The sequence below is a fragment of the Oncorhynchus nerka genome, linkage group LG24 (genome assembly GCF_034236695.1).
Source record: "Oncorhynchus nerka isolate Pitt River linkage group LG24, Oner_Uvic_2.0, whole genome shotgun sequence".
Taxonomy (NCBI): Eukaryota; Metazoa; Chordata; class Actinopteri; order Salmoniformes; family Salmonidae; genus Oncorhynchus; species Oncorhynchus nerka.
In genome coordinates, this window is record NC_088419.1 from 23,309,214 (window position 1) to 23,327,345 (window position 18,132).

General features: G+C 44.6%; 1 protein-coding gene across 1 annotated transcript in view; it reads left to right on the plus strand.

Moving 5' to 3' along the window:
• Positions 1-18,029, plus strand: part of LOC115107680 (TGF-beta-activated kinase 1 and MAP3K7-binding protein 2-like) — a 69,157-nt gene extending 51,128 nt beyond the window's left edge. The window contains 8 exon segments of the mRNA XM_029631193.2: positions 2,832-3,030; positions 3,150-4,701; positions 4,704-4,880; positions 8,612-8,772; positions 9,674-9,767; positions 10,550-10,645; positions 10,972-11,073; positions 15,646-18,029. Of these exon segments, the coding sequence (XP_029487053.2) occupies positions 2,929-3,030; positions 3,150-4,701; positions 4,704-4,880; positions 8,612-8,772; positions 9,674-9,767; positions 10,550-10,645; positions 10,972-11,073; positions 15,646-15,785 (2,424 nt within the window). The 5' untranslated portion in view covers positions 2,832-2,928 and the 3' untranslated portion in view covers positions 15,786-18,029.
• Positions 18,030-18,132: the final 103 nt, after the last annotated feature.

Genomic DNA, 18,132 nt, shown 5'->3' on the forward strand with positions numbered 1-18,132 from the left:
TTTGCTCTAGAGTAACCTTCAAGCTATCGATAGAGGTTTGCATTTTGCCAGGTGATGGGGTTGTTTCTCATCAAAATAACTTATATTCTGTCATGAGAGATGAACCTCCGCCGTCTCTGTTTCGGCTGTGATGGCGGCCTCTACTACCTCGTGGAGTTGGGCTCAGTGAGCGACTTAAACACTGTGAACATATCAAATAAAAGACATACGCCGAATACAACAGGTGTAGATAGACTTTACAGTGAAAGGCTTACTTAAAAGCCCGTAACCAACAATGCAGTTTTAAGAAAAATAAGTGTTGAGAAAGTATTTACTAAAACAAACTGAAGTAAAAAAATATATATAAAAAGAGTTAAGAAATAAAATAGGAAAATAACGAATAATTAAAGAGCAACAATAAAATATCAGAGTTAATGTACAGGGGCACAGGATAGTCAAGGTAATTGAGGTAATATGTACATGTAGGTACAGGTAAAGTGACTATGCAGAGATAATAAACAGAGAGTAGCAGCAGTGTAAACATGGGGGTGGTGGGGAAGGGGGGGTCTATGCAAATAGTCTGGGTGGCCATTTGATTAGCTGTTCAGGAGTCTTACTACTTGGGGGTAGAAGCTGTTAAGAGCCTTTTGGACCTAGACATGGCGCTCCGGTACCTCTTGCCGTGCGGTAGCAGAGAGAACAATCTATGACTAAGGTGGCTGGAGTCTTTGGCAATTTTTAGGGCCTTCCTCTTGAGGGGGAATAGACATTGTCGTGCCCTCTTCACAACTGTCTTGGTGTTGTGGACACAAAGGAACTTGAAGATCTCAACCTGCTCCACTACAGCCCTGTCGATGAGAATGGGGGCGTGCTCGGCCGTCCATTTCCTGTATTCCACAATCATCTCCTTTGTCTTGATCACGTTGAGGGAGAGGTCTCTGACCTCCTCCCTATAGGCTGTCTCATCGTTGTTGGTGATCAGGCCTACCACTGTTGTGTCATCATCAAAGTTAATGATGGTGTTGGAGTCGTGCTTGGCTATGCAGTCATGGGTGAACAGGGAGTACAGGAGTGGACTGGGCACGCACCCCTGAGGGGCCCCCGTGTTGACGATCAGCATGGCAGATGTGTTGTTACCTACCCTTACCACCTGGGGGCGGCCCGTCAGGAAGTCCAGGATCCAGTTTGCAGAGGGAGGTGTTTGTGTGATGAGTGATGAGCTTTGAGGGCACTATGGTGTTGAATGCTGAGCTGTAGTCAATGAATAGCATTCTCACGTAGGTGTTCCTTTTGTCCAGGTGGGAAAGGGCAGTGTGGAGTGCAATAGAGATTGCATCATCTGTGGATCTGTTGGAGTGGTATGCAAATTGGAGTGGGTCTAGGGTTTCTGGGATAATGGTGTTGATGTGAGCCATGACCAGCCTTTCAAAGCACTTAATGGCTACAGACGTGAGTGCTACGGGTCGGTAGTCATTTAGACAGGTTACCTTGATGTTCTTGGGCACAGGGACTATGGTGGTCTGCTTGAAACATGTTGGTATTACAGACTCGGTCAGGGATAGGTTGAAAATGTCAGTGAAGACATTTGCCAGTTGGTCAGTGCATCCTCGGAGTACACGTCCTGGTAATCCGTCTGGCCCTGCGGCTTTGTGAATGTTGACCTTAAAAGGTCTTACATCGGTGATCACACAGTCGCCCGGAACAGCTGGTGCTCTCATGCATGCTTCAATGTTGCTTGCCTCGAAGCGAGCATAGTAGTAATTTACGTCTTCTGGTAGGCTTGTGTCACTGGGCAGCTCGCGGCTGTGCTTCCCTTTGTAGTCCGTAAAAGCCCTGCCACATCCGACGAGCGTCGGAGCCGGTGTAGTACGATTCAATCTTAGTCCTGTATTGACGCTTTGATGGTTTGTCATAGCGGAGCATCTTCTCTTTGATTCCGTTTTTCACTTGAATACTCATCCTCACTCATTGTAAAGTCCGATTTAGGTCAAGTATGTGCTTTTAACTCGTGAAGTTCAATTTAGGCCAAAATTGTCACAGAGCTTGATCAGCAATTCCGTGCTCTTGAAGGTCAGCATCACACTTTGTGGCCTTGCTTCTCCGTGCTCTGGCTGGTCTATCAGAAGTAAGGCAGTTTTTCTGCTTGCCTCAAAGCTCCACTGTAGTGCTGGTATTGACTTTGAGGCTTAACTGATGATTATGTGCAGATTGCTGCAACACTGGGGACTACTGTTTGGGTCTTCTCTGTCCTTAATAATAGAATGTTGACGTTAAGACCGGTTTGAAAGGCTTTGCTTCCTCAATAGTCCAAGGTGGTTTCCTACTGTTTTATTAAGAGGCTTTTGGGGATGGGAAGGGCTGTGAAATGAATGCCTTTCATATATTACAAGGGTTTCTGAAATATTGTTTTGAAAGCTCACCACCATAATGGAATAGGCGACTTTAAAATGTCTGACGGGTGTTTATCACTAATATGAAGTTTGAATAGGCTGCTATGTCCCCGGGCGCCGAAGACGTGGATGTCGGTTAAGACAGCCCCCCGCACCTCTCTGATTCAGAGGGGTTGTGTTAAATGCGGAAGACACATTTCAATTGAAGGCATTCAGTTGTACAACTGACCTGGTATCCCCCCTTCCTCTTTCCCGTATGTGCTCCCTGCTTTCCTGTCACTGCAACACGCATACGCCTACCTTGTTATTAACATCCTTTCAGAACACAGACTGGTACACATACAGTACACACTGTCTCTTTACTGTGTTTAGAACAAGAGAGTATGAGTATGAAACGGTGTGTGTGCGTGTTCGGTTACAACTCTGGGTGCTAGCCTAAGCATCTCTGTGTTTGTTTTCCAGAAGATGCTCAAGCTGTGGCTGAGGTGCTGCCACCACTGAGGCATCGTCAGTGTGCTGAACGGAGCAAGCAGAGCAGTCTTGACCTGGCAATACACGAATGGCCCAGGGAAGCCACCAGATTGACATTCAGGTTTTGCACGACCTGCGCCAGAAGTTCCCTGAAGTTCCAGAGGGTGTTGTTTCCCAGTGTGTTCTGCATGTGAGTCTGGTGTCTTCTCATTTTCAATCCATTAGTTACAAATATATATATATATATATATATATTGTAACACGAGTTCTCATCACAAATAACTGTTTTGAACCTTCTATTTTCCTCAGAATAACAACAATTTGGACGCCTGTTGTGAGTACCTGTCTCAAGTAAGCCCAGGCTACTTGTACAGCAAAGGAGGCAAACTCAACTACACTAACGACCCCAGCTTCATCAGGTTCCGGAATCCCATGACCCAGCTGAACCTGGGCCTGCAGTCTCAGTCTCAGAATGTGCATGCGACCCCGGGAAGGGACGGCCTGAGGATGAACGGCAGCAGGACACTGTCCCACAGTCTTAGCCTGAGTGACGGGCCCCTACAGACAGGACAGCCCCCGAATAGTGACTTCTTCCAGCAGGAGCCCCAGTCAGCCCCGGTGCAGGTGCCCGCCAGCCTCAATGTGTTTGGCGTGATGGAGCCCACGCGCAAGACCCAGCCGCCCCAGCACCTGGGACTCTACCAGCTGGGGGGGAAAGGACAATCCATGGGCCAACATGGCCAGCAGATGCCCCGCTTCAACCCCATCACCGTCACCCTGGCCCCCAACATCCAGACGGGTCGCAACACCCCCACCTCTTTGCACATACACGGTGGGCCCCATACACAGTCCGGCTTGAGCAGTCCACAGGGTAACTCTATCTACATAAGGCCTTACGTGACCCAGCCCAGCGGTACAACCCGGCAAAGCCAGCAGCAGCTTCAGCAGCAGGCAGGAAGGGCCCAGTACAGCCCTACCTCCCAACCCCAGCAGCAGATCTACCAGATCTCCCATCCCACCTCACTGCCTGGCTCCTGGACAGGCCCTTCCTCCCAGCAGCACCAGCACGGCTCCTCACATACCTCACAGCACCAGTCACAGGGCCACCAGACCTCCCATGTCTACATGCCCATCAGCTCCCCCACCAACCCACAGGCCCCCTCCTCTATCCTCCAGGCCCCCTCTGGAGGTCAGGGCTCCTCTTCTGGTGCCTCCTCCTCTGGCATGCCCTTAGGCATGTCCTCCTTCAGCCAGTACAACATCCAGAACATCTCCACCGGACCGCGCAAGAACCAGATAGAGATCAAACTTGAATCTCCTCAGAGGAGCAACTCCAACACGACCACGGCCGTGCTGCGCACCAGCAGTGGCCCCCGCTCCAACTCCTCCACCTCCTCCTCCTGCCCCTCATCCTCCTCCTCTGTCGGGGCAGCACCTGGCCCAACCACCACCCCCCTGTCCATCGGAGGCCCAGGTCTGAGCCGCAGCCAGCCCACTGTTTACATCTCTGCCAGCCCGCCCACTGTTGCTGCTACCACCCCCTCTGAAGAGGCCAACATGGCCTCATCCGGCTCTCGCTCCCAGCCCAAGTTTTACATTACTGCTAATAACGATGACGGTGGGGGCAGAAACCCTCCAACCGTCTACATCTCTGCCCAACCACCTCCGCACGGGTCCCAGGGGCCCCGCAATATGGGGGGCCAGGTGAGCATGGGCCCCGCCTACATCCACCACCACCCACCCAAGTCCCGCGCGTCTATGGGAGGGGCAGGCACAGCCACCTCGCCCCGAGTGGTGGTCACCCAGCCCAACACCAAGTACACTTTCAAAATCACCGTGTCCCCCAACAAGCCCCCAGCGGTGTCCCCGGCGTCGTGTCCCCCACCTTTGAGGCTACCAACCTCCTCAGCCTCCCCTCGGACCACCATTTTGTGGAGCCTGACCCACATCATCTCTCAGACCCACTGTCTGTACACAGGGAGAGGCCCAGCGAGCCACGCAGACTCAGCATGGGCTCAGATGACGCAGCATACACACAAGGTGAGACCAGATTAGGGTTCCTAAACTCTTTCATCTGTTAGTTGCTTTGCATTGTCGATGTTCACAGTCTATGGAATTATATAAACACACCAGGATACAGTTCATTGTGCAATTCTTAGGCTGAACAACAGTATCCCTCAGTCACATGCAGATCAAGTTGTGCAACAAAAGTCAAGTGGCCAAAGAGATATAACATCCACTTACAAAGTATAATGGTTGAAAGAGGCTTCAGGAATTTTGAAGAGAGTAACTTGCCCTCATAACAATAAGGAATAGTATACACTTTTGTCCACCAGTAGTAAATGATTTTTCCACTGCATTCTGCCAAGAAAGTAATTTGACTATTGCTTATCGTTTATACCTTGTTTTAACTTGGATTTCCATATGATGACACTAATGCATTTTTAAAGCCAAATTGTGTAGACGCTGGTCTCATTAAATAGCTATCGGTCTTAAAACCCTGCTTCATCTAAGCCTGATTTGAGGGAGTAGATAGATACATTCTTAAAGGTGACTCGCATGGAGAGGGGTGTGATTGCAGCATGAGTCGACTGCAACAATGCTGGATTTACACTGACAGCCCTTTGACTGCGGCAGTGTGAGTCAAATGTGTTGGAGCGCAGTGTTTCCTTTTTTGGACTTTTGACTGGATTACGTGCGAGTCAGTGCCTGTGGGTCTTGCTAGGCGCTCACTCATGCTGCTGTGACTACTGTGGGGCTTCTCTTCTCTCTCCACGGCCCTGAGCCTAGGTCTTCTGCCCCTTATCTTTCACTGCAGGCAGCCCTCTCCATGCATTCCTCTCTGGCTCACATGACATTCCCAGTTTGGCTTGGCCTGGTATTGTTCTTTACTTTGTTATTTCTGTGCATGGGGGGGGGTAGTAGTTGTTGAGGTGAAAGGTTTATGACATGTAGGCCTAGACTGTCACTGTATGTTACAATTAGAAAAGCAGGGACAGCCCATTTCCGCATAGCATATAGCATTTTATGAATGCGTAATAAGACAATATAACACTTCTTATGATGCGTTATAAGCAACGTTTTCCCAGGATCAATGTTGACTCCCCCAAAAGCCCTTTCTGAAGTAGGCCATGAAATGAAGAACAATTATGGAACTGTATGATTTTTACTCAATGTATGATTCTTACTCAGCCCACTGCACGTACCGGATATTTCCAAAAGGGGAAATGCATTTAGCTATAGCGGTAAGCCTGTACTGTAAATTTGGTTGTCAACCTGGCCCTTCAGCTCTCAGAGATTGTCTAAGCCAGGGCTCTCCAGCCCTGTTCGTGTAGAGCTACCGTCCTGTAGGTTTTCACTCCAACCCTAATCTAGCACACCTAATTATATTAATTAGCTGGTTAATAAGCTGAATTAGGTTAGTTACAACTGGGGTTGGCGTGAAAACTCAACACTGACACAAATGACTGATGATTGGTTGAAAGAAATTGATAATAAGAAGATTGTGGGAGCTATATTGTTAGATTTCAGTTCAGCCTTTGATACTATTGACCGTAACCTGTTGTTGAGAAAACATGTGTTTTATGGCTTTTCAACCTCTGCCATATCGTGGATTCAGAGCTATCTATCTAATAGAACAGAGGGGTTTCTTTAATGGAAGCTTCTCTAATGTCAAACAAATAGGGTGTGGTGTACCCCAGGGTAGTTTTCTAGGCACCTTTACTTTTTCGTGTCAGCAACCACAGCTAATTAAGTTACTGAAACTCTTAAGGAGTTGTAGTCCATTTTGGAATGGTTGGCCAGTAATAAACTGGTCCTGAACATCTCTAAAACTAAGAGCACTGTATTTGGTACAAATAATTCCCTAAGCTGCAGACCTCAGCTACATCTGTTAATGAACGGTGTGGCTGTTGAACAAGTTGAGGAGACTAAATTACTTGGTGTTACCTTAGATTGTAAACTGTCATGGTCAAAACATATGGATTCAATGGTTGTAAAGATGGGGAGAGGTCTGTCCGTAATAAAGAGATGTTCAGCTTGTTTACACAACACTCCACGAAGCTAGTCCTGCAGGCTCTAGTTTTGTCTTATCTTGATTATTGTCCAGCCATGTGGTCAAGTGCTGCTAAGAAAGACCTAGTTAAGCTGCAGCTTGCCCAGAACAAAGCGGCACATCTTGCTCTTCATTTTAATTAGTGGGCTAATACACAGTGCATTTGGAAAGTATTCAGACCCCTTGACTTTTTCCAAATTGTGTTATGTTACAGCCTTATTCTAAAATGTATTACATTTTTAGTTGTTTCCTCATCAAACAACACAGCCATTTTCAGGTCTCCCCAGAGATGTTCGATCGGGTTTAAGTACGGGCTCTGGCTGGGCCACTCAAAGACATTCAGAGACTTGTACCTAAGCCACTCTTGCATTGTCTTGGCTGTGTGCTTAGGGTCATTGTCCTGTTGGAAGATGAACCTTCACCCCAGTCTGAGGTCCTGAGCGCTCTGGAGCAGTTCTTTTATCAAGGATCTCTTTGTACTTTGCTCCGTTCATCTTTCCCTCGATCCTGACTAGTCTCCCAGTCCCTGCCTCTGACAAACATCCCCACAGTATGGTGCAGCCACCACCATGCTTCACCGTAGGGATGGTGCCAGGTTTCACCAGATGTGACACTTGGCATTCAGGCCAAAGAGTTCAATATTGGTTTCATCAGACCAGAGAATCTTGTTTCTCATGGTCTGAGAGTCTTTAGGAGCTTTTTGGAAAACTCAAAGCGGGCTGTCATGTTCCTTTTACTGAGGAGTGGCATCTGTCTGGCCACTCTAACATAAAGGCATGATTGGTGGAGTACTGCAGAGATTGTTGTCCTTCTGGAAGGTTCTCCCATCTCCACAGCGAAGGTCTAGTGCTCTAATAGAGTGACCATCAGGTTCTTGGTCACCTCCCTGACCGAGGCCCTTCTCCCCCGATTGATCAGTTTGGCCTCTAGGAAGAGTCTTCCATTTAAGAATGATGGAGGCCACTGTTCTTGGGGACCTTCAATGCTGCAGAAATGCTTTGGTACCCTTCCCTGATCTGTGCCTCGACAATCCTGTCTTGGAGCTCTACGGACATTCCTTCGACCTCATGGGTTGGTTTTCGCTCTGACATCCACTGTCAACTGTGGGACCTTATATACACAGGTGTGTGCCTTTCCAAAACATGTCCACTCAATTGAATTTACCACAGGTGGACTCCAATCAAGTTGTAGAAACATCTCAAGAATTATAAATGGAAACAGGATGCACCTGAGCTCAATTTCGAGTCTCATAGCAAAGGGTCTGGATATTTTAGAATAAGGCTGTAACGTAACATAATGTGGAAAAGGTCAAGGGGTCTGAATACTTTCCGAAGTCACTGTAAATACTATGCATGAGGGTAGCTCTCCAAGGAACAGGGTTGGAGTTAAAACCTACAGGAGGGTAGCTCTCCAGGAACAGGGTTGGAGTTAAAACCTACAGGAGGGTAGCTCTCCAGGAACAGGGTTGGAGTTAAAACCTACAGGAGGGTAGCTCTCCAAGGAACAGGGTTGGAGTTAAAACCTACAGGAGGGTAGCTCTCCAGGAACAGGGTTGGAGTTAAAACCTACAGGAGGGTAGCTCTACAAGGAACAGGGTTGGAGTTAAAACCTACAGGAGGGTAGCTCTCCAGGAACAGGGTTGGAGAGCACTGGTCTAATCCATCAGTCTGCCCCCATGTCAGTTTTGTTGTGTTAATGTATACTATGTATCTTGTAGCCCTGTTGGTTCACCAGAAGGCCCGCATGGACCGGCTGTGGCATGAGCTGGAGCTGAAGAAGAAGAAGCTGGAGAAGCTAAAAGAGGAAGTCAACGAGATGGAGAACGATCTGACCAGGAGACGGCTAGAACGATCCAACTCCCAGTCCCAAATCCCCTCGGTAAGTCCCCACAGACACTACTCTCCTAGCTACTGTCACAGGAGGTTGGTGGCACTTTAATTGGTGAGGACAGGCTTGTGGTAAGGACTGGAGCGGAATCAGTGGAGTGGTATCAAATACATCAAACACATGGTTCCCAGGTATTTAATTCCATTCCATTGGCTCAGTTCCGTCCATTATTATGAGCCGTCCTCCCCTCAGCATCCTCCTGTGCTGTATTCATGCGTTTAATTTGGTCACTTTTGTTTACTACAGATTTAACTGCATATTATCGTCATATATATCCGACTTGGTAAGAAATTACTTCAAATGGGTACGGCATGTTTGAGATATTGCTCAGTCTTAGCAGATCCATGGCAATTTGACTTCATAACTCACTCCTAAGTCACATTGTGTATTTACTGTATGTTTCTAAGGAATCCATGATTCTTTGGGGCAAAAAACACACACACACTTCCATGTTTTCACCCAACGTCATGTTTACATTAAGTGTGCGGCTGTGAGTTTGTTGAAATATATCAGAATGCAAAATCAAGTGGTGCTTTGAGTTTTCGGTTTTTGTCAGCTATCAGTGTGTTAGTCAGGAGAGGAAAAAGGGGACATGGAAGGTCAAGTTAAAAGCCTGGAGTTCAGCTCAGTAGCTCTTGAGTTGTGTATTCTGTGTATTCACTAGGCCAGAGAGATCTTGAGAGAACTCTCCTTCTGCGGTGTTAGCCCACTTGGCTCCCTGCACCTCCATTGACGTAATATAGGCTAGGCTTGTGTTGTGTGTCAGTACTGTACAGCTTGTGCCTAGGCTGTCACTCTCTCTACTCCTCCACTGTGTCCCTTCAGCAGACCGTGCTGCCTGTCTGTCTGTAAATGGCGGTTTATATGAACCTGATTCATTCTCTCTTATCAGATTGAGGAAATGCAGCAGTTGCGATGCAACAACAGGATACTGCAGATCGACATTGACTGCTTAACTAAAGAAATCGATCTCCTTCAAACAAAAGGTAGGAGGCTCATTTGGTTTGCTGGGTGTGCTTGTCAGTGTTGTGATGAATGAAACACCAGCTCTCTGTGTGTGGTGTGCATCCATGTGCTTGTACGTCCAGTGTGTTTATGGTGTACTGTGGTGTTTCAACATGCAGTCTTTAGCAATGCAAGGAAGGTTCAGCTTCAGCCTGGTGCTCATTTCATGTTTAGTAGTGTTTGTGTATTCTGTAATGGGGAACGTACTGCGTAGCAGAGCGAGGCAGAGAGGGGGAAATGACCTGTGGAGTGTACAGTACAGCTGTAGTAGTAGCATTAGGTCTGCATCTGCCAGGCCTAGTCTGGTCACATCCCCTCGGCACACGCAGTCAAGGTGCTGCCATTGTAATGTTAACCACCAGTTGTTTCCTGAATTGCATCCTGTTGCTAGTTGGTAACACGCGATTTATAGGCCCCCTGGCAGCTCTCCACGGTTGACAGGATTAATACACCAGCTTGCACAGTCACACAGGTGAAATACGGAGAAACAAAAGTGGCTCAGAAATGAATATGGCCTCTTACTGAAGCCAACAGACAAATATGTTAGGAGTAGTGTTATGGGTTTGTTTTCTAAGTTAATTTGTTTTTGTGATATAGGCCAAAACTTAAGGTGTTTGACTGCAGTGTTTTACTTGGGTCATATGTGTGACTGGTGTATGTATGTTCATATGCTATACTGATGCTCACTATTTCAATTTAGCTTAGGATGGCTTTGGTTTAGTCTCTGCCCTGTATTGCAATCCCTTGTTTCGGTTTGTTGCAGGACCACACTTTAATCCCAGTGCCATTCATAACTTCTATGACAACATTGGATTCCTAGGTCCTGTCCCACCCAAACCCAAAGGTACTTTATCTGTTGGTAAGTTTACAAAAGGTTGCATGGTCGCCTCTGGACAACCAGACCCTCTTCTGCTTCCACTACCATCTGTCATTTTAAACTTTGTTATAAATTAATATCTATTAGTACTTGGGCTTTAGATTGGTACTTGTGATGGTTTCTAACAGGTATTTATTTCTATCCTGGTCAATTCTCATGACATCATGTATTCTTTCATCCTAACTGTTTTCATGTCTGTTAGGGTTTTCATTCATACATGCTGTATTTTTCACCTCTGCATCTGTCATCTTTGTTTCCCTGCCATTCCTCTCCTTCCTTCCCTTCATCCTGTGCTTGGGACCTGTCAGAGCCAGAGGGCCTGGGGAAAGACAGGAGAACATTTAATGTCACCTCCACCCTAACCATGGAACCCTCCTCTGCCCTTCCTCCCCCTGCTGCTCTCCCTCTGGGTTGGTACCTGTCACTCTGTCTGTCTTTCAGTCTGTCCCTCTGTCTGTCTGTCACTCTGTCTGTCTTTCAGTCTGTCTGCCTGTCCCTCTGTCTGTCTGTCACTCTGTCTGTCTTTCAGTCTGTCTGCCTGTCCCTCTGTCTATCCCTCTGGGTTGGTACCTGTATCTCTGTTTGTTTTTCTGTCTGTCTTGTCTGTTTGTCTCTCTGTCTGTTTTTCTGTCTGTCTTATCTGCCTGTCCCTCTGTATTTCCTTCTGTCCCTCTGTCTGTCCCTCTGGGTTGGTACCTGTATCTCTGTTTGTTTTTCTGTCTGTCTTGTCTGTTTGTCTCTCTGTCTGTTTTTCTGTCTGTCTTATCTGCCTGTCCCTCTGTATTTCCTTCTGTCCCTCTGTCTGTCCCTCTGGGTTGGTACCTGTAGCTGTCTGTCTGTCTGTCTCTTTGTATGTCTGTCTAGCTGTCTGTCTTTCTGCCTGTTCCTCTGTCTGTCTGTCCCTCTGGGTTGGTACCTGTAGCTGTCTGTCTGTCTCTTTGTATGTCTGTCTAGCTGTCTGTCTTTCTGCCTGTCATCTGTCTTTCTGCCTGTTCCTCTGTCTGTCTGTCCCTCTGGGTTGGTACCTGTAGCTCTGTCTATCCGTCTGTATATCCATGTGTCTGTCCCAGTTGTCCAACCTCTCCTTTTCCTCCTTCATACTGTGTAGGCCCTGTGTTCTTCCCATCCACAAAGGTGGTGATCCCTGACATCTTAATAATTATCACCCAATCTCAAAACTTGAGATTGTTCAGCGAAAATATTAGAACTCTTGGTAAATTCTCAACTGTGGTCCTTTTTAGACAATTGTATTCTGAATTCTCACCCGTCAGGCTTTAGGCCAGGACACTGCACCATCTCGGCTGCTTCTCTAGTCATAAAGGACATACAGTGCCTTCAGAAAGTATTCATACCCCTTCACTTATTCCACATTTTGTTGTGTTACAGCCTGAATTCAAAATGGATTAAATTGATTGTTTTTCTGACCCATCTACACACATTACTCCATGATGACAAAGTAAAACATGTTTTAAGAATAATTCTCACATTTATTGAAAATGAGATACAGAAATATCTAATTTAACTCACTCTGTAAGTATTCACACCCCTGAGTCAATACATGTTAGAATAACCTTTGGCTGTGAGTCTTTCTGGTTAAGTCTCTAAGAGCTTTACACACCTGGATTGTACAATATTTGCACATTATTATTTTTACAATTCTTCAAGCTCTGTCAAGTTGGTTGTTGATCATTGCTAGAGAGACATTTTCAAGTCTTGCCAGCGATTTTCAAGCTGATTTAAGACAAAACTTTAACTAGACAACTAGTTCATTCAATGTCATCTTGGTAAGCAACTCCAGTGTATATATGACCTTGTGATTTAGGTTATTGTCCTGCTGAAAGGTGAATTTGTCTCCAAGAGTCTGTTGGAAAACAGACTGAACCAGGTTTTCCTCTAGGATTTTGCCTGTGCTCAGCTCTATTTTTGTTTATTTTTATCCAAAAAAAACCCTCCCTAGTCCTTGCCATTGAGAAGCATACCCATAACATGACGCAACACCACACTGTTTGAAAATATGAAGACTGATACTCAGTGATGTGTGTTGGATTTGTCCCAAAAAAAATGCTTTATATTCAGGACAAAGTTAATTTCTTTGCCACATTTTTTGCAGTTTTACTTTAGTGCCTTGTTGCAAACAGGATGCATGTTGATAGAATATTTGTTATTCTATACAGGCTTCCTTCTTTTCACTCGGTCATTTAGGTTAGTATTGTGGAGTAACTACAATGCTGTTGATCCATCTTCAGTTTTCTCCCATCACAGCCAGTAAACTGTGTAACTGTTTTAAAGTCACCATTGGCCTCATGATGAAAAACCTGAGTGGTTGTAGTGACTGGGTGTATTGATACACCACCCAAAGTGTCATTAATAACTTCACCATGCTTAAAGGGATATTAAATATCTGCTTTTTTTTATTACGACCCATCTACCAAATAGGCGCCCGTCTTTGTGAGGCATTGGAAAACCTCCCTGGTCTTTGTGCTTGAATCTGTGTTTGAGACTCAATGCTCGACTGAGGAACCTTACAGATAATTGTGTGTGGGGTACAGAGATGAGGTACTGTAGTTATTCAAAATCATGTTAAACACTACGATTGCACACAGAGTGAGTCCATTCAACTGATGTGACTTGTTAAGCACATTTTTACTCCTGGACTTAATTAGGCTTCTCATAACATTTTCATTTTTAATTAGTTTGTAAACATTTCTAAAAACGTATTTCCACATTGATTTTATGGGGCATTGTGTGTAGGCCAGTGACACAAAATTAACATTTAATCCATTTTAAATTCGGGCTGTAACACAACAAAATGTGGAAAAAGTCAAGGGGTGTGAATACTTTCTGAAGGCACTGCAGTTAACACACTAGACATGAGACAGCACGGCGCTGCGCTTTATATTGATCTGTCGAAAGCATTCAATATGGTTAATCATGCACTCCTGCTATGGAGGCGATATGAAATTGGTCTTGATCAAGCAGCTGGTTAAACAACTACCTGCACGACAGAAGTCTATGTATATCTGCTGATGGAGTTCAGTTTAATTAACATAACCAAAGGAGTGCCACAAGGCTCAATACAAGGCCCTTTACTGTTCACTATTTACATTAGTACTGTTGGTTTGTCCCTGAATAATAATAACTGGGGCCTACATCTATGCAGATGACACAGTAATACACAGTAATATTCCTGTGCCCCCTCAGTGCAGCAGGCCATTCACAACCTTCAGCTTGGCTTTGATTCAATTCAAGAGTCGCTCACCTATCTTCAATCAGTGATAAATGTTGATAAAAAAGGTTTATGTTGTTCTCCAGATAAAATTGACCCGAAAGACCTGCGTATCTGCACCTTGAAGGGAGCCCAAATTGAGCAAGTCCCTCATAATAAGTATTTAGAGGTGGATGCTGGTGGGAGGAGCTATTGGAAGATGGGCTCATTGTAATGGTTGGAATGGAATGAATGGAACGGTGTAAAGCATGCGGTTTCCATATGTTTGATGTGTTTGATACCGTTCCAACCATTACAATGAGCCTGTTCTCCTATAGCTCCTCCCACCAGTCTCCGCTGGTATTTAGGTATTTGGGTTGATGATAAGCTGTCCTTTAAAACACACATTTAAAAACTGACAAAGAAGCTGAGACTTAAGATCGGTTTCCTTCATAGAAAAAAATCGTGCCTTACTTTTGAAAACGAGAGGAAGATTGTTCAAGCATCCCTCCTAGTACTGACTATGATGATATAATCTACATGCACCCAGCAGCCTCTGTTTTAAAACCTTTAGATTCAGTCTATCACTGGAGGCAATTTTCGTACACATCATTGCCTTTTATATAGTTCTGTTGGCTGTGAGTCTCTGACTACCAGAAGGGCCCAACATTGGCTGCTATTTGTATATAAAGCAGTTCTCCAGAAACTCCCATACTACCTCACCTCACTTCTAAATTGGAAATCCAGCCAACATCAGACTCGCTCTCAAGACTGGCTGGTTCTAGAAGATTCGCAGATCTCCATAGAGTCCGGGAAGATTGCTTTTAGTAATTGTGCCCCTATAGCATGGAATGACCGGCAGGCCACTTTGATGCTTGACTCGTTGGTCTCGAATGGTCAGTTCAGGACTTTGATGAGGAATGTGCTGAAGGAGAACTGCACTTGTTTTGATTGATGTGTAATTGTACATTTTTAGTGTTGTATTGAGATGGATCATGTTGGTTTATTGTTCCCAGGGCCCTTGTAAATGAGACTCTGGTCTCAATGGGTTTTTCCTGATTAATAAAGGTAAAATACTCAATGTTTATCAAAGCCACCCTGCACACCTTTTCCTAACAATCTTACAACAGATGACCTTCAGATACAATGTTGCCATTTCACACAAAGCAAGCACCAATGCTGCCATTTCACACAAAGAAAGCACCAATGTTGCCATTTCACACAAAGAAAGCACCAATGTTGCCATTTCACACAAAGAAAGCACCAATGTTGCCATTTCACACAAAGAAAGCACCAATGTTGCCATTTCACACAAAGAAAGCACCAATGTTGCCATTTCACACAAAGAAAGCACCATTGACATTTGTTGATGAGAGGTTTGCATGTTGTTGCTTTTTTTACCATTTGATAGGATTCTCCTAGCACTCTGATACTTCCTTTAGCATTAAGTGTTTTCTTGTGCAATACACATCCTGGAGAGTGAAAGAACCAGAGTGATTCACCAACTACCAACAACAGCCAATTCAACCCATCAGTGGTGCAAGTACAATATTCCAGTTTTATTGCAGAAACCAAAACAGCACTGTATATGGTGATAGCTAGATACACCCCTAATATTCAAGGGTATAATTTGAAGGAACAACCCTTGACAGTCTGACCCCATTTTGATTGATGTTCTACAGCTGACTATGTGTCTGTGTGTTTATCTCTGGTGTCTGTTGGGTGACTAACTCCTCTCCGTCTACCGCTCTCTCTTTCCTTCCCTCCCTCCATCCAGAGTCGAGCAGTAAGAGCGTTAAGACTGTAGCAGACCAGGAGGAAGACGAGGGGACGCAGTGGAGCTGTACGGCCTGCACCTTCCTCAACCACCCCGCCCTCAACCGCTGTGAACAGTGCGAGTTCCCACGGCACTTCTGAGCCACAAAGACGCCAACAATACCAACAACCCGCATCACATTTCAATGCGAATCAAAGAAACTACATTAGAAAAGACTGTTTTTTCCCCTTCTTTTTCTAGTGGTAAGAAAATGAATGGACAGGGGTTTGTAGTTTTTTCCATTTTGGGACTGTTTCTTTCCCCCCTCCTCCAAGGTTTGTAGTTTTTTCCCATTTTTGGACTGTTTCTTTCCCCCCTCCTCCAAGGTTTGTAGTTTTTTTCCATTTTGGGACTGTTTCTTTCCCCCCTCCTCCAAGGTTTGTAGTTTTTTCCATTTTGGGACTGTTTCTTTCCCCCCTCCTCCAAGGTTTGTAGTTTTTTCCATTTTGGGACTGTTTCTTTCCCCCCTCCTCCAAGGTTTGTAGAATGCTATCCACTGAAGGCTTGACTGGATAGTGTTTACAGGTTGTGTTACTTTACTAAGCCAGCAGAGTTGGATGATACCTCACCTTGGAGTCTCTGCATGCGTGGGGTCACCCCCCTCTCCCTCCTCCTGCTCAACGCTCGGCAGGCGACTTTACCCCTGGGGGTGCCTCGCCTTTTCCATATACAGTATTAACAAGTTGTCCTGCAGTGTGTTGGCACACACAAACACGTAAGCCAATATGGGTGCCAACGTGCATTTGCTGATTTTTTTCTTCTGTGATGGCCTAATCAGGAATGGGAACTTTGGTCAGCCGTCACCTCACACCTGAAGGGAAAACTAACAGACTACTTGTTGACAATTTGTTTGGTTTCTGTTTCTAGAGGATGACAGGGGGAAACTTACTGCCACCAAAACTTTTCTCTCGTCTTCTGTAATGTCCCTTATCAATCTGCGTCTCTTCAATCTAGAGTAAAAAGAACGGAAACTCAATTGCATGTTTTATGTGTACAGTACATGGAGGGAGGAAATACCCTTATGCTTTTTACTGTACATCATTTTTGAATGTGCCTTAAATGCCTTCTTCCTCACTATGAATCACTTGTATTTCCTGTAAGTATAGCTTTATAGACTTTATTTACTTTGTTTTGTCTTGTTTTGTTTCCATTTTCTTTCAAACCAATAAGTACGGTGTCCCTTTTAAGCTTTTTACTTGATTTCTGTGAGAATTGAAGCATTGTGGAAAAAAGAGGCGCAGTTGAATGAAAACTGCAGTCATGAAGCTTCTTCCGCTCAGTCTGTCGTTCATCGCTTGTGTATATGCTGAATTTCCTGTGTACGATCTGCAGATGCAGCAAAGTCAAAAGAAAGATGGAGGAGTTTTTTTTTAGGATGCAAGAACTCTTGGACAGGTGAAAAAAGCTCATAAGCAGAATGACAAACTGCCATCTTATCTGACAACTGGAATGTAGGTTTAATATTTGGGGACTTTTACACCTCAGTGCCAAGAGATGCATGAATTTTTACAGTTCACCTAAAACTTGCATCAGAATAGAAGCTTTCGAGTCGGATGAAAGAAAGACGGACTTTGGTAATTGTATTAAGGCGTTAAGGCCCTTGTACAGCTTGGTGGAAGGTGACTGTTTCCTGAGGGCTTTCAGAATCAAAATATTTTGCTATGCAGTATAAATTGGGTAAGTGTTCCAAATGAATATGTTTTAAAGTATTCCTCTTTCAAATCAGCAGATATTTATATAGGTATGTGCTTTACCGTATCTACCCCTGGCCAGAAGTTTAGAATATCTCTAATAAAAGACAATAAGGACAGTGCCATTGTTATATTTCCAATAAAGTGAGACAAAATAGTGTCTGTCCTCATTGTATAATCATGTTTTTATTTGGTTTAATTTGTCCTGTGAAGCTTTTTTTTTATGAGGATAGTTTAAAAGTTTACCATTGTAATGATTTTACATTAATTGTGGAATGGGTTATTATTGTTTGTTTTTCACGTTGTGAAATGCTGCCACACATTACTGCCTTAGAATGGCATTTGTATTGACAATCTATACCGTCACAAATTAAGATGTCTTTTTTTTACCAAAGCTTAGTATTGTCAAAAACTGATTCGGTAGAAGCCAAATTCTTAGTTGTCTCTTAAGCACTTATAACATTTTTTTCTGTAAAAACCCCAAAGAAAATTGTTCAGCTTTATCTGCAGCTCGGTGTGAAGTCGGTTAATAAATGTTTTATTCATAAAAAAAACTAATTTGGATAACTAAAGTGTTTTTTTGATTTTAGCTGGGAAAACTGTCTTTGTAACAGATAAGTTATTTGTAAAAATAAAAAAAAATCTATTCTGAAATTCTGTATTTCTTACTAGATATTCCACATTTAGATTCCATTCCATTGGTTGTTGGCTTGCAGTGATGTGATGACGATTGTCACATCTCCTCACTCCAGTAGAT